The 15668-nt window shown below is 45.3% G+C and overlaps 1 protein-coding gene across 1 annotated transcript in view; it reads left to right on the top strand.

Moving 5' to 3' along the window:
* Window positions 1–294: 294 nt before the first annotated feature.
* The window catches only part of LOC121372975 (sushi, von Willebrand factor type A, EGF and pentraxin domain-containing protein 1-like), a 32169-nt gene continuing 16795 nt past the window's right edge, over window positions 295–15668 (top strand). Inside the window, exons 1-3 of the mRNA XM_041499413.1 lie at window positions 295–641; window positions 6006–6090; window positions 15026–15202. Coding sequence (XP_041355347.1) covers window positions 339–641; window positions 6006–6090; window positions 15026–15202 — 565 coding nt within the window. The 5' untranslated portion in view covers window positions 295–338. The remainder of the gene's footprint in view (window positions 642–6005; window positions 6091–15025; window positions 15203–15668) is intronic.

Below are 15668 nucleotides of genomic sequence, written 5' to 3' on the forward strand. Positions count from 1 at the left end.
ATGTCATTGGGGCCCCCCTAAATGGATTTTCTGGATCCGCCACTGCTCTTTTCTCTCGCTAACCACTAACCAACTAACCACTGGACAGACAGCCCAGATAGCCGAGGTGTTTGCCCAGGGTAGCGTGCTCGAACCTTAATTGGATATAAGCACGAAAATAAGTTGAAATGAAATGTGTTCTGTGGTATATAACAGTCTCCGTGTACTTTCAGGGTTTAATGAGATTTCTGCGGCACCCTATTAAAACACACGGGATTACTTCAGACTGCGTGTCAGAACCAGGTCTATTAAAAAGCGAAGATATATTCCATGTCGAATGAGAACACCGCGTGTTCACGATGGTGTCGGTGCAGGCTGTGTTGTGGATATTAGCAACACTTACCACTGTGACTGGGTTTTCACTCGATGACATCACAACACGTCACCATCGTCTTCATGGGTCAGAGTTCGCCACTGAGATTGTGAAGAATTTTCTTCAGTGTAAGAGTCTGTGTGATCGCCGATCTCTGTGTAAATCTGTCAACTACAATCTAAGAACAAGAGAGTGTACGTCAAACTTCCGGGACTCTTTGACGTCAGATACACTTTTAGATTCCACTGTTCCAGGTGTTATATTTGCAGAAAAACGTTCCTTGTCGAAGGTAGGAATTATTTGCTGTCACAGCCTATAGACGGGTTTTTCCCGATTGTCGCCCAAAAGTTTATGACGTTGCCGATAGATGGCGTAACCGTACGGCCGCCATTAAGGGAGTGAAATTTACGCAACAATAACATGTGACGGCATTGCAGCTGGGTGCAATTTAAGTCATTATGGCTTTTCTGGAACGTTTTGCAAAAGCAAAAACAGTCTCACGAATAATTCAACCTTATTTAAAGATTGTATATTCATATAAATATCGGTGGAAATCTGTGAATGATTAAAAACATAAATAATAAAGCACCTATATATACGCCAATACAAAAGCATAGCGAATAAATTAAACACGCAAGTGTAAATAATTTTGATGGTTATTAAGTGAAATTTTACTGAATGCACCCTAAAATATAGAAAAGTATTTCAATTATGTACATTTGTAGAAAACGTGGTGTACCATTTAAAAAAGACAAAAAAAGACTGACCTTCGATCTAGAATAGATGTCAACGTTTAGCTGTTACTATTATTAGCTCTGGGATATTCCAGATGGGGTTGCAGTGGGGCGCAGTTAACACTGCCAAATATTTTTATTTTTTTTATTATTATTATTATTATTATTATTATTTATATATATACATACAAGTTATTATGATGTTAAATGTGTGCGATAAAATGATAAATAAATAATTTACTGATGTAACACGCATGCATGCCACACCAAAAATCATCTGGTCATCTGATACCCTCGTCTGCTGAGGCTAAAATATTGTTTTAAAGTTCAATATATTAGGCTATACAAGTGTCCAGGGAAATTATATTTGTTTGCGTAAGTTTAAATTATTCGTTATGCATTTATGTTCGCGTGTATATATACATGCTTTATTATTTACGTTTTTAATGATTAATACACTTCCACCAACTTTGATGTGAATCTACAATCTTTAAATGAGGTTGTATTATTCGACATACTGGTTTTGCTTTCACCAAATATACAGTACTAAAAAGGTAATAAATACTGAAAATGCACCCAGATGCAATGCCTTCACATGTTATTATTGTGCGAGTTTCACTCCCTTAATGGCGGACCGATCACGTGATTCTAAACATGGCCGCGCACAGTACTTTGACGTCACTGACCAATAAACCCGTCTATACACGGGCGTAGGAAGGTGCCAAAATGTGTTGGGGGGGGGGGGGGAGGGCACACACACATATATATGCCTATAAATACATGTATACATTTAATTAAAAAAAACATCGCTGCTCCCACAAAGTGGGGGAGCACATGTCCCTCCCCCTTGTCCCCCCCCCCCCCCCCCCCGCTTCCTACGCCAGTGCTATACACAGTCGGATCCGGTTTAAGGGTTCCGCGGGGCCTGTAGCACAAATAACAGCGGTACCCCCTTCCTAGGATATATATTTTGCAACCTCCGCGGGGAGAGGGGAAAAATGACCTGTACACGTCTCCGCGGGACCCCCTGAAGTGCTGGGTCCGTAGCATGGGCTACATGTGCTACTAGGATAAACCGTCTCTGCATACAGTTTATGTTTGGCTTTGATGTGTCACCTCTCCGTCTACTTCTAAGATGAAGCACTATTTGCAGGGTTAGACGTACATAGCCCTTTCAAATACTGACCAATAGCTCCGACTGAAACCTTCACTTTCTCACTTGTAAGTATATTGGGGTTTGAATATTCGGTACGTTCTTTGTTGCTCTGCTGTCTATATACAGGTTCGCAGTTGTGACTTCACGGTAGTTGACCCAGTTTTGGTCAGACTGTTTTCAATATATCCGATTGAATGGCTGTCATGTATGATTAACTAATCACAAATATATGGGCATTTATTCGTGTCCAGAAAAAAAGAGTTGAAATTTTGACGCTGGACGGATTTGTAGGTGATTATACACACAGAAAAAATTTACGTGACTAAGTGTAAACAATTGTACGTGACTAGGTGTAAACAATTGTACGTGACTAGGTGTAAACAATTCTACGTGAGTAGGTGTAAACAATTGTACGTGACTAAATGTAAATAATTGTACGTGACTAGGTGTAAACAATTATACGTGACTAGGTGTAAACAATTGTACGTGACTAGGTGTAAACAATTCTACGTGACTGTGTAAACAATTCTACGTGACTAAATGTAAACAATATTACGTTACTTAGTGTAAACAATGTAATGTAAACAAATTATCCGTTACTAGGTATAAACAATTATACGTGACTAGGTGTAAACAAATTAGCATTTTATTTAAGGGAACAAAGTGTTAGACAGAAGTACCATTTTCAAATATAGGTATTTTTGTTGCTGGGTTTTTTGCGTGTGTTTGTTTTTCGTTTTTTTTTCTAAAGAGAATAATGCAATACCATTATTGAAAAAAATATGTACAGTGACTGCTAACAAAGCGCTGAGCTTGTACAACACTCTTTAGTTGCCAAACTACAGAAAACATAAAGCGAAACACGGCTTTTAATATCACTAGCTGAGACGATGTAATTGAAAAATTCCATTATATATTGTCACCTGTAAAAACAAAGCGATGTCAGACAGGACTGCAATAATTGCAATAAACGTCGCATTGTTTTTACTTGCACGTTTGGATTGTTTACATCTAGTCACGTAGAACTGTTCACTGAAGGTGGCAAATATCCACATAGTAATGGGTGTGAAATGTCACAGATAGAGTCCCCATACCTCATACAATTCCATATTCAGTTGGGTTATCGCAGGGGGTGGGGCTGCCCGACACACACACACACACACACACACACATGCATACACACACACATACATGACACACACAGACACACACACACAGACACACCAGACACACACATAGACACACACACCCACACATACACACATATACACCCACACAGACACACACACACACACAGACACACATACACACACACAGACACACACACAAACACACACACACACATACATACACACATACATACACACACAGCCACACACGCAGACACACAGACACACACACATACACACACATACACACACACATACACACATATGCACATACACACACACACATACGCACATACACACACACACACACACACAGACACACACACAGACACACACACACATACACACGATTCTGACTGCTTGATCGATGAATCCACCCGTCTGTCCATTCAACCTTCCATCTGTCTATCCACTCCATCGCTCCATCTGTTTATCCATCCACCTACTATCCAGCCATCCATCCATCTACGTATTGTACGAACTACACACCTATCTTTAACTACCACTCCACTTTGTATATAAACTGACGATGAGATGAAAGTATGTTGAAAGGTAACTGGAAGGACAGCAGACGGACAGACCCCGTGACACAACAGCCAATGAGGACCGTCATCACCGCATCTTATAACTATGTAACAGATTCCCTCGCTGTGACGCAATCTGTATCTTATAACTATGTAACAGATTCCCTCGCTGTGACGCAATCTGTATCTTATAACTATGTAACAGATTCCCTCGCTGTAACGCAATCTGCATCTTATAACTATGTAACAGATTCCCTCTCTGTGACGCAATCTGCATCTTATAACTATGTAACAGATTCCCTCGCTGTGACGCAGTCTGCAGCGAGAAAGCAATTACTCTCAATGTCAAATTGACAGTAACTTTGAGTAAAATAAATAAAGCGAGCCATTTTTCGCCCTCGCTGAAATCGTTTTGCGCGAGTAAACGTGAGTGGGAGCATTTGCGCGCATCAAACAATAAGGAATGAATGAATGAATGAATGAATGTTTAACTACACCCCAGTACAAAACTATATATACTCTTCAAAAAAAGAAACGCAAAAGGGTACAAATGGGTTATAACTCCGATTTTATGTTTCCTACCGGTTCATGCTTTGTGAATATAAGGTCATTGCATGTCCCAAACACATTCCCACGGTTACATTCGATAAAACGCAGCTACTGTAGAATAAAGTTCCAAAATGTGAATATTCGCAAAAATGCAGCCACGTGCAAACCATGTCACCACTGCACGTGCGTTGTCTGCACGTGCAACATGAACACCGACAGTATAAAAGTGCAGGGTGTTCGCTTGCCTGGCCTCTGTATCTGGCCGACAGTTGACAATCCAGGACATGCCACGTCTCAGTGAACCGCAGAGAAACAATGCCATCGGCCGACTAGACGCAGGCGAATCCAGAACGGCCGTTGCCAGGGCATTCCACGTGTCCCCAAGCACCATCTCCAGACTGTGGGACCGTTACCAGCAACATGGATCAACACGTGACCTCCCTAGATCCGGTCGACCACGGGTCACTACCCCCGGGCAGGACCGCTACATCCGGGTACGCCACCTTCGGGAACGATTGACTACTGCCACCTCCACAGCCGCAGCAATACCAGGTTTGCGCAGGATATCCGACCAGACCGTACGGAACCGCCTACGTGAGGTAGGAATTCGTGCCAGACGTCCAGTTCGAGGTGTCATCTTAACACCACAACACCGTCGACTCCGACTGCAGTGGTGCCAGATTCATCGACAATGGCCTCAACTGCGATGGAGACAGGTGTGGTTCAGTGACGAGTCCCGATTTCTGCTCCGACGTCATGATGGAAGATGTCGCGTGTATAGGCGTCGTGGTGAACGTTATGCGGCAAACTGCGTGCAGGAAGTGGACAGATCCGGCGGGGGTAGTGTCATGGTGTGGGCAGCCATCTCACACACTGGCAGAACTGACCTGGTCCACGTGCAGGGCAACCTGAATGCACAGGGCTACATTGACCAGATCCTCCGGCCACACATCGTTCCAGTTATGGCCAACGCCAACGCAGTGTTCCAACATGACAACGCCAGGCCTCACACAGCACGTCTCACAACGGCTTTCCTACAGAACAACAACATTAATGTCCTTCCTTGGCCATCGATATCACCGGATTTGAACCCAATTGAGCATCTATGGGACGAGTTGGACCGACGCCTCCGACAGCGACAACCACAGCCCCAGACCCTGCCCGAGCTGGCAGCAGCCTTGCAGGCCGAGTGGGCCACCATCCCCCGGGACGTCATCCGTACTCTGGTTGCTTCAATGGGCAGGCGGTGCCAGGCAGTTGTCAACACACGCGGAGGCCACACCCGGTATTGACTCCAGATGACCTTGACCTTGGTGGTGTGTCCTATCACTTACTCACAATGGACTAGAGTGAATTGTGAACAATCCTGCAACATTTGGTAATTATCGGACTCACCATTCAATAATTAAATCAATTCTCCAAATGTTACGACAATGTGGTTTTGCGTTTCTTCTTTTGAAGAGTATATATTTATTTGTTTTAATATTGTTGGGATGTTTGATATTTGGGTTTCTTTTCTAGGATAGTGGTGTCTGTGATGACAGCCCATGTGAAAACTCACACGTCTGTACTCTGTTCGGAGCTGAAAGAAAATGCCTTGAAGAAGGTATGTCAGGGTATAATAAGGGATTTAATATGGGGTTGACGATTATCAGGATGAAGATGAAAACTAAACAAAATAAAAAAATAACGACACCACTAGGGCAAAACCTTTGGCTGTTGGTTGCCAAACACTTGATAAATCTAATTTAGTCCTCAAAGGATTTATTTTATATTCACATTCCCATAGGCAGAACAGCCCATACCATGAGCTTTGATATAGCAGTCGTAGGACACTGGTTGGATACTGATCACGATGATGACAAATGAGGGTAATAACAATGATAACGGTAAGTGTGATGATCATAATATGCATTATAATGATGAGAATGAGATGTAGTTTATTTCTTCCATTTATCAAATCAAAGATGTCGACGGTGGCTCGTACATCTCATCAATTAGTGGACGTGGCTGTCTGCTCCAAGATACGATTCAGTGCCACGTTTTTTAAACTAGGTCACTCTTGTGCGTCTCTGTCGGATACTCGCTTGAGGTGCATGCGTCGCAGGTTCGCACCACCTCGGTGGATTCGTCAACTAACTGAGATTTGTTTTCGTTCCAACTGGTCACAGGCCGTGATATGTGCTTTCCTGTCTGTGGAAAGTGCATGTAAAAAATCCCTGGCTGCATTAGGAAAAATGTAGCGGGTTTCCTTTGATGACTACGTGTCAGAATTACCAAATATTTGACATCCAATATCTGATGATTCGTTAATCAATGTGATCTGGTGGTGTCGTTAAACAAAACAAAACAATCTCTCTCTCTCTCTCTCTCTCTCTCTCTCTCTCTCTCTCTCTCTCTCTCTCTCTCTCTCTCTCTCTCTCTCTCTCTCTCTCTCTCTCTCTCTCTCTCATGATTCACCTCCATCGTTCACCTTTTCTTTCTTTATTTTATTTAAGAATACCTTATTAGTTCGTAGTTTAATCCTCTACGCCACACTATTTTTAATTTGAATTTTCAATCACCATTTGCTGAAACAGTATATCATCAGTTGTTTTTACCAAACAGTTCTACTATTTTACACCGATGTTGACACATAAAAGGTCTTTGTTTCTAGATGTATTTTAGTATTGATGTGATCGCTAACATTTATTTTTGGCTTGTATTATATATAGCTTCACTGATCAAACACAGTTCCAACTAGCCCGAGTACTCTGACTGTCTAGCTGACGGACATTAGGACGGTTATTAGCCCTTACAGTCAGAGACCTAGCCCGAGTACTCTGACTGTCTAGCTGACGGACATTAGGACGGTTATTAGCCCTTACAGTCAGAGACCTAGCCCGAGTACTCTGACTGTCTAGCATACAGACATTAGGACGGTTATTAGCCCTTACAGTCAGAGACCTAGCCCGAGTACTCTGACTGTCTAGATGACGGACATTAGGACGGTTATTAGCCCTTACAGTCAGAGACCTAGCCCGAGTACTCTGACTGTCTAGCTGACGGACATTAGGACGGTTATTAGCCCTTACAGTCAGAGACCTAGCCCGAGTACTCTGACTGTCTAGCTGACGGACATTAGGACGGTTATTAGCCCTTACAGTCAGAGACCTAGCCCGAGTACTCTGACTGTCTAGCTGACGGACATTAGGACGGTTATTAGCCCTTACAGTCAGAGGCCTAGCCCGAGTACTCTGACTGTCTAGCTGACGGATATTAGGACGGTTATTAGCCCTTACAGTCAGAGACCTAGCCCGAGTACTCTGACTGTCTAGCTGACGGACATTAGGACGGTTATTAGCCCTTACAGTCAGAGACCTAGCCCGAGTACTCTGACTGTCTAGCTGACGGACATTAGGACGGTTATTAGCCCTTACAGTCAGAGACCTAGCCCGAGTACTCTGACTGTCTAGCTGACGGACATTAGGACGGTTATTAGCCCTTACAGTCAGAGACCTAGCCCGAGTACTCTGACTGTCTAGCTGACAGACATTAGGACGGTTATTAGCCCTTACAGTCAGAGACCTAGCCCGAGTACTCTGACTGTCTAGCATACAGACATTAGGACGGTTATTAGCCCTTACAGTCAGAGACCTAGCCCGAGTACTCTGACTGTCTAGCTGACGGACATTAGGACGGTTATTAGCCCTTACAGTCAGAGACCTAGCCCGAGTACTCTGACTGTCTAGCTGACAGACATTAGGACGGTTATTAGCCCTTACAGTCAGAGACCTAGCCCGAGTACTCTGACTGTCTAGCATACAGACATTAGGACGGTTATTAGCCCTTACAGTCAGAGACCTAGCCCGAGTACTCTGACTGTCTAGCATACAGACATTAGGACGGTTATTAGCCCTTACAGTCAGAGACCTAGCCCGAGTACTCTGACTGTCTAGCTGACGGACATTAGGACGGTTATTAGCCCTTACAGTCAGAGACCTAGCCCGAGTACTCTGACTGTCTAGCTGACGGACATTAGGACGGTTATTAGCCCTTACAGTCAGAGACCTAGCCCGAGTACTCTGACTGTCTAGCTGACGGACATTAGGACGGTTATTAGCCCTTACAGTCAGAGACCTAGCCCGAGTACTCTGACTGTCTAGCATACAGACATTAGGACGGTTATTAGCCCTTACAGTCAGAGACCTAGCCCGAGTACTCAGACTGTCTAGCTGACGGACATTAGGACGGTTATTAGCCCTTACAGTCAGAGACCTAGCCCGAGTACTCTGACTGTCTAGCTGACGGACATTAGGACGGTTATTAGCCCTTACAGTCAGAGACCTAGCCCGAGTACTCTGACTGTCTAGCTGACAGACATTAGGACGGTTATTAGCCCTTACAGTCAGAGACCTAGCCCGAGTACTCTGACTGTCTAGCTGACAGACATTAGGACGGTTATTAGCCCTTACAGTCAGAGACCTAGCCCGAGTACTCTGACTGTCTAGCTGACAGACATTAGGACGGTTATTAGCCCTTACAGTCAGAGACCTAGCCCGAGTACTCTGACTGTCTAGCTGACAGACATTAGGACGGTTATTAGCCCTTACAGTCAGAGACCTAGCCCGAGTACTCAGACTGTCTAGCTGACAGACATTAGGACGGTTATTAGCCCTTACAGTCAGAGACCTAGCCCGAGTACTCTGACTGTCTAGCTGACGGACATTAGGACGGTTATTAGCCCTTACAGTCAGAGACCTAGCCCGAGTACTCGGACTGTCTAGTTGACGGACATTAGGACGGTTATTAGCCCTTACAGTCAGAGACCTAGCCCGAGTACTCTGACTGTCTAGCTGACAGACATTAGGACGGTTATTAGCCCTTACAGTCAGAGACCTAGCCCGAGTACTCTGACTGTCTAGCTGACAGACATTAGGACGGTTATTAGCCCTTACAGTCAGAGACCTAGCCCGAGTACTCTGACTGTCTAGCTGACAGACATTAGGACGGTTATTAGCCCTTACAGTCAGAGACCTAGCCCGAGTACTCTGACTGTCTAGCTGACGGACATTAGGACGGTTATTAGCCCTTACAGTCAGAGACCTAGCCCGAGTACTCTGACTGTCTAGCTGACAGACATTAGGACGGTTATTAGCCCTTACAGTCAGAGACCTAGCCCGAGTACTCTGACTGTCTAGCTGACGGACATTAGGACGGTTATTAGCCCTTACAGTCAGAGACCTAGCCCGAGTACTCTGACTGTCTAGCTGACGGACATTAGGACGGTTATTAGCCCTTACAGTCAGAGACCTAGCCCGAGTACTCTGACTGTCTAGCTGACAGACATTAGGACGGTTATTAGCCCTTACAGTCAGAGACCTAGCCCGAGTACTCTGACTGTCTAGCTGACAGACATTAGGACGGTTATTAGCCCTTACAGTCAGAGACCTAGCCCGAGTACTCTGACTGTCTAGCACACAGACATTAGGACGGTTATTAGCCCTTACAGTCAGAGACCTAGCCCGAGTACTCTGAGTGTCTAGCACACAGACATTAGGACGGTTATTAGCCCTTACAGTCAGAGACCTAGCCCGAGTACTCTGACTGTCTAGCTGACGGACATTAGGACGGTTATTAGCCCTTACAGTCAGAGACCTAGCCCGAGTACTCTGACTGTCTAGCACACAGACATTAGGACGGTTATTAGCCCTTACAGTCAGAGACCTAGCCCGAGTACTCTGACTGTCTAGCACACAGACATTAGGACGGTTATTAGCCCTTACAGTCAGAGACCTAGCCCGAGTACTCTGACTGTCTAGCTGACGGACATTAGGACGGTTATTAGCCCTTACAGTCAGAGACCTAGCCCGAGTACTCTGACTGTCTAGCTGACGGACATTAGGACGGTTATTAGCCCTTACAGTCAGAGACCTAGCCCGAGTACTCTGACTGTCTAGCTGACGGACATTAGGACGGTTATTAGCCCTTACAGTCAGAGACCTAGCCCGAGTACTCTGACTGTCTAGCTGACGGACATTAGGACGGTTATTAGCCCTTACAGTCAGAGACCTAGCCCGAGTACTCTGACTGTCTAGCTGACGGACATTAGGACGGTTATTAGCCCTTACAGTCAGAGACCTAGCCCGAGTACTCTGACTGTCTAGCTGACGGACATTAGGACGGTTATTAGCCCTTACAGTCAGAGACCTAGCCCGAGTACTCTGACTGTCTAGCTGACAGACATTAGGACGGTTATTAGCCCTTACAGTCAGAGACCTAGCCCGAGTACTCTGACTGTCTAGCTGACGGACATTAGGACGGTTATTAGCCCTTACAGTCAGAGACCTAGCCCGAGTACTCTGACTGTCTAGCTGACGGACATTAAGACGGTTATTAGCCCTTACAGTCAGAGACCTAGCCCGAGTACTCTGACTGTCTAGCTGACGGACATTAGGACGGTTATTAGCCCTTACAGTCAGAGACCTAGCCCGAGTACTCTGACTGTCTAGCTGACGGACATTAGGACGGTTATTAGCCCTTAACAGTCAGAGACCTAGCCCGAGTACTCTGTCTAGCTGACAGACATTAGGACGGTTATTAGCCCTTACAGTCAGAGACCTAGCCCGAGTACTCTGACTGTCTAGCTGACAGACATTAGGACGGTTATTAGCCCTTACAGTCAGAGACCTAGCCCGAGTACTCTGACTGTCTAGCACACAGACATTAGGACGGTTATTAGCCCTTACAGTCAGAGACCTAGCCCGAGTACTCTGACTGTCTAGCACACAGACATTAGGACGGTTATTAGCCCTTACAGTCAGAGACCTAGCCCGAGTACTCTGACTGTCTAGCTGATGGACATTAGGACGGTTATTAGCCCTTACAGTCAGACCTAGCCCGAGTACTCTGACTGTCTAGCTGACGGACATTAGGACGGTTATTAGCCCTTAACAGTCAGAGACCTAGCCCGAGTACTCTGTCTAGCTGACAGACATTAGGACGGTTATTAGCCCTTACAGTCAGAGACCTAGCCCGAGTACTCTGACTGTCTAGCTGACAGACATTAGGACGGTTATTAGCCCTTACAGTCAGAGACCTAGCCCGAGTACTCTGACTGTCTAGCTGACAGAAATTAGGACGGTTATTAGCCCTTACAGTCAGAGACCTAGCCCGAGTACTCTGAGTGTCTAGCACACAGACATTAGGACGGTTATTAGCCCTTACAGTCAGAGACCTAGCCCGAGTACTCTGACTGTCTAGCACACAGACATTAGGACGGTTATTAGCCCTTACAGTCAGAGACCTAGCCCGAGTACTCTGACTGTCTAGCTGACAGACATTAGGACGGTTATTAGCCCTTACAGTCAGAGACCTAGCCCGAGTACTCTGACTGTCTAGCTGACGGACATTAAGACGGTTATTAGCCCTTACAGTCAGAGACCTAGCCCGAGTACTCTGACTGTCTAGCACACAGACATTAGGACGGTTATTAGCCCTTACAGTCAGAGACCTAGCCCGAGTACTCTGACTGTCTAGCTGACGGACATTAAGACGGTTATTAGCCCTTACAGTCAGAGACCTAGCCCGAGTACTCTGACTGTCTAGCACACAGACATTAGGACGGTTATTAGCCCTTACAGTCAGAGACCTAGCCCGAGTACTCTGACTGTCTAGCTGACAGACATTAGGACGGTTATTAGCCCTTACAGTCAGAGACCTAGCCCGAGTACTCTGACTGTCTAGCTGACAGACATTAGGACGGTTATTAGCCCTTACAGTCAGAGACCTAGCCCGAGTACTCTGACTGTCTAGCTGACAGACATTAGGACGGTTATTAGCCCTTACAGTCAGAGACCTAGCCCGAGTACTCTGACTGTCTAGCTGACGGACATTAGGACGGTTATTAGCCCTTACAGTCAGAGACCTAGCCCGAGTACTCTGACTGTCTAGCACACAGACATTAGGACGGTTATTAGCCCTTACAGTCAGAGACCTAGCCCGAGTACTCTGACTGTCTAGCTGACGGACATTAGGACGGTTATTAGCCCTTACAGTCAGAGACCTAGCCCGAGTACTCTGACTGTCTAGCTGACGGACATTAGGACGGTTATTAGCCCTTACAGTCAGAGACCTAGCCCGAGTACTCTGACTGTCTAGCTGACGGACATTAGGACGGTTATTAGCCCTTACAGTCAGAGACCTAGCCCGAGTACTCTGACTGTCTAGCTGACAGACATTAGGACGGTTATTAGCCCTTACAGTCAGAGACCTAGCCCGAGTACTCTGACTGTCTAGCTGACGGACATTAGGACGGTTATTAGCCCTTACAGTCAGAGACCTAGCCCGAGTACTCTGACTGTCTAGCTGACAGACATTAGGACGGTTATTAGCCCTTACAGTCAGAGACCTAGCCCGAGTACTCTGACTGTCTAGCACACAGACATTAGGACGGTTATTAGCCCTTACAGTCAGAGACCTAGCCCGAGTACTCTGACTGTCTAGCTGACGGACATTAGGACGGTTATTAGCCCTTACAGTCAGAGACCTAGCCCGAGTACTCTGAGTGTCTAGCACACAGACATTAGGATGGTTATTAGCCCTTACAGTCAGAGACCTAGCCCGAGTACTCTGACTGTCTAGCTGACGGACATTAGGACGGTTATTAGCCCTTACAGTCAGAGACCTAGCCCGAGTACTCTGACTGTCTAGCACACAGACATTAGGACGGTTATTAGCCCTTACAGTCAGAGACCTAGCCCGAGTACTCTGACTGTCTAGCTGACGGACATTAGGACGGTTATTAGCCCTTACAGTCAGAGACCTAGCCCGAGTACTCTGACTGTCTAGCACACAGACATTAGGACGGTTATTAGCCCTTACAGTCAGAGACCTAGCCCGAGTACTCTGACTGTCTAGCTGACGGACATTAGGACGGTTATTAGCCCTTACAGTCAGAGACCTAGCCCGAGTACTCTGACTGTCTAGCACACAGACATTAGGACGGTTATTAGCCCTTACAGTCAGAGACCTAGCCCGAGTACTCTGACTGTCTAGCTGACGGACATTAGGACGGTTATTAGCCCTTACAGTCAGAGACCTAGCCCGAGTACTCTGACTGTCTAGCTGACGGACATTAGGACGGTTATTAGCCCTTACAGTCAGAGACCTAGCCCGAGTACTCTGACTGTCTAGCTGACGGACATTAGGACGGTTATTAGCCCTTACAGTCAGAGACCTAGCCCGAGTACTCTGACTGTCTAGCTGACGGACATTAGGACGGTTATTAGCCCTTACAGTCAGAGACCTAGCCCGAGTACTCTGACTGTCTAGCTGACGGACATTAGGACGGTTATTAGCCCTTAGTCAGAGACCTAGCCCGAGTACTTTGACTGTAAGAGAGCTAGACGGACATTTGGACATAAATACGCTCTCATTACAGTCAGAGACCAAGCTATGTATCTTTTTTGGCCATTCCCGACAACCAAAAAGTTGGCAAAGATTTCCGCTCTAATATCACAACAATCCTATGTTTGACGTTAAATACTTTTACATCGATAATTTTCGAGTTAATTGATTTTTAAAAATCCACATATTAATCACTAATACACACACTACAGAAAGAAACCCGACAGCACCAACATGTAGCTAAGCTTCGGCAAACTCCGGACAGCAGAAATCTAAGTTCGACGACCTATATCGTGACGTTGCGTCACGTGACCCCACTAGGACGGTCTACTAGGCGGAATCGCCCAGTGGGCGATCACGTGATCTACGTCACGAAATAAGTCACCGAGCTTTGTAATTCTTGCGACGGAGTGTCACGAAGCGTAGCTAAATGTGGGTGCTGTCGGATTTCTTTCTGTACTATGTGTATTAGTGATTAATATGTGGATTGTGTTTAATTAGTTAACTCGAAAATGATCGATGTATAGGTATTTGACGTCAAACATAGGATTATTGTGGTATTAGAGTGGAAATCTTTGCCAACTTTTTGGTTGTCGGGAATTGCCAAACAAATATATAGCTTGGTCTCTGACTGTAATGAGAGCTTGTTTATGTCCAAATGTCCGTCTAGCTCTCTTACAGTCAGAGTACTCGGGCTATCAGAGACCAAGCTATGTAATCCCACAGATGAAATCACTTAGTGGGCGATCATGTGACGCTACGTCATGATATAGGTCAACGACCTTTGAATTCTGCTGTCCTAAGTTTGCCGAAGCTTAGCTGAATGTGGGTGTTGTCGGGTTTCTTTCTGTAGTATGTGTATTAGTGATTAATATATGGATTTTTATTTAATCAAGGAACTAAAAAGTGATCGATGTAAAGGTATTTGACGTCAAACATAGGATTGTTGTGGTATTAGAGCCGAAATCTTTGACTACTCTTTGGTGGGCAGCGATTGAAAGAAAATTACATAGCTTGGTCTCTGACTATAATGAGAGCGTATAACCTTCCAAATGTCTGTCTAGCTCTCTTACAATCAGAGTACTCGGACTGTTCAAATATGAATAAACGAGAAATCATTTTAAACATTACTCGGTGAGACCTGGATATTTCAGAAATCAGTTGTGACGAACCTCCCGATGTCCCAAATGCCACCAAGTCAAAGACCGGAAGCTCTCTCAATTCAGTTTGCACCTACAGATGTAACCGCGGCTATGCCGTTGCTAACGGAACGACAACGTCATCGTGTGACGTAACAAGAAGATGGACCCTAACAAACTTTACATGTGCTGGTGAGATTAACGGCAGTTTTATATTTATTACGAAATTAAACATCGCCTGCACTACCACACTGAATTCATAGGCGTACGGAGCGCGACGTAGCCTAGTGGTAAAGCGCTCGCTTGATGCGCGGTCGATCCGAGATCAATCATCGTCAGTGGGCCTATTGGGCTATTTCTCGTTCCAGCCTGCGTACCACAACTAGAATATCAAAGGCCGTGGTATGTACTATCCTGTCTGTGGGATGATGCATATAAAAGATGTTACTAATTGACAAATGTAACGGGTTTCCTCTCTAAGACTATGTAAAAATTGCCAAATGAATGATCAATGTTCTCTAATGGTGTCGTTAAAATAAAACAAACAAACAAACAAACAGAAAACAACAAACAGACATCTAGGTAACAGGGGACAGGCTGGTTTTTGCCCAAATTAAAAGAAAATGCCCGAATCTGGATAGCAACATTTATTCATATG

This window comes from Gigantopelta aegis, chromosome 5 (genome assembly GCF_016097555.1).
Source record: "Gigantopelta aegis isolate Gae_Host chromosome 5, Gae_host_genome, whole genome shotgun sequence".
In the NCBI taxonomy this organism is placed as follows: domain Eukaryota; kingdom Metazoa; phylum Mollusca; class Gastropoda; order Neomphalida; family Peltospiridae; genus Gigantopelta; species Gigantopelta aegis.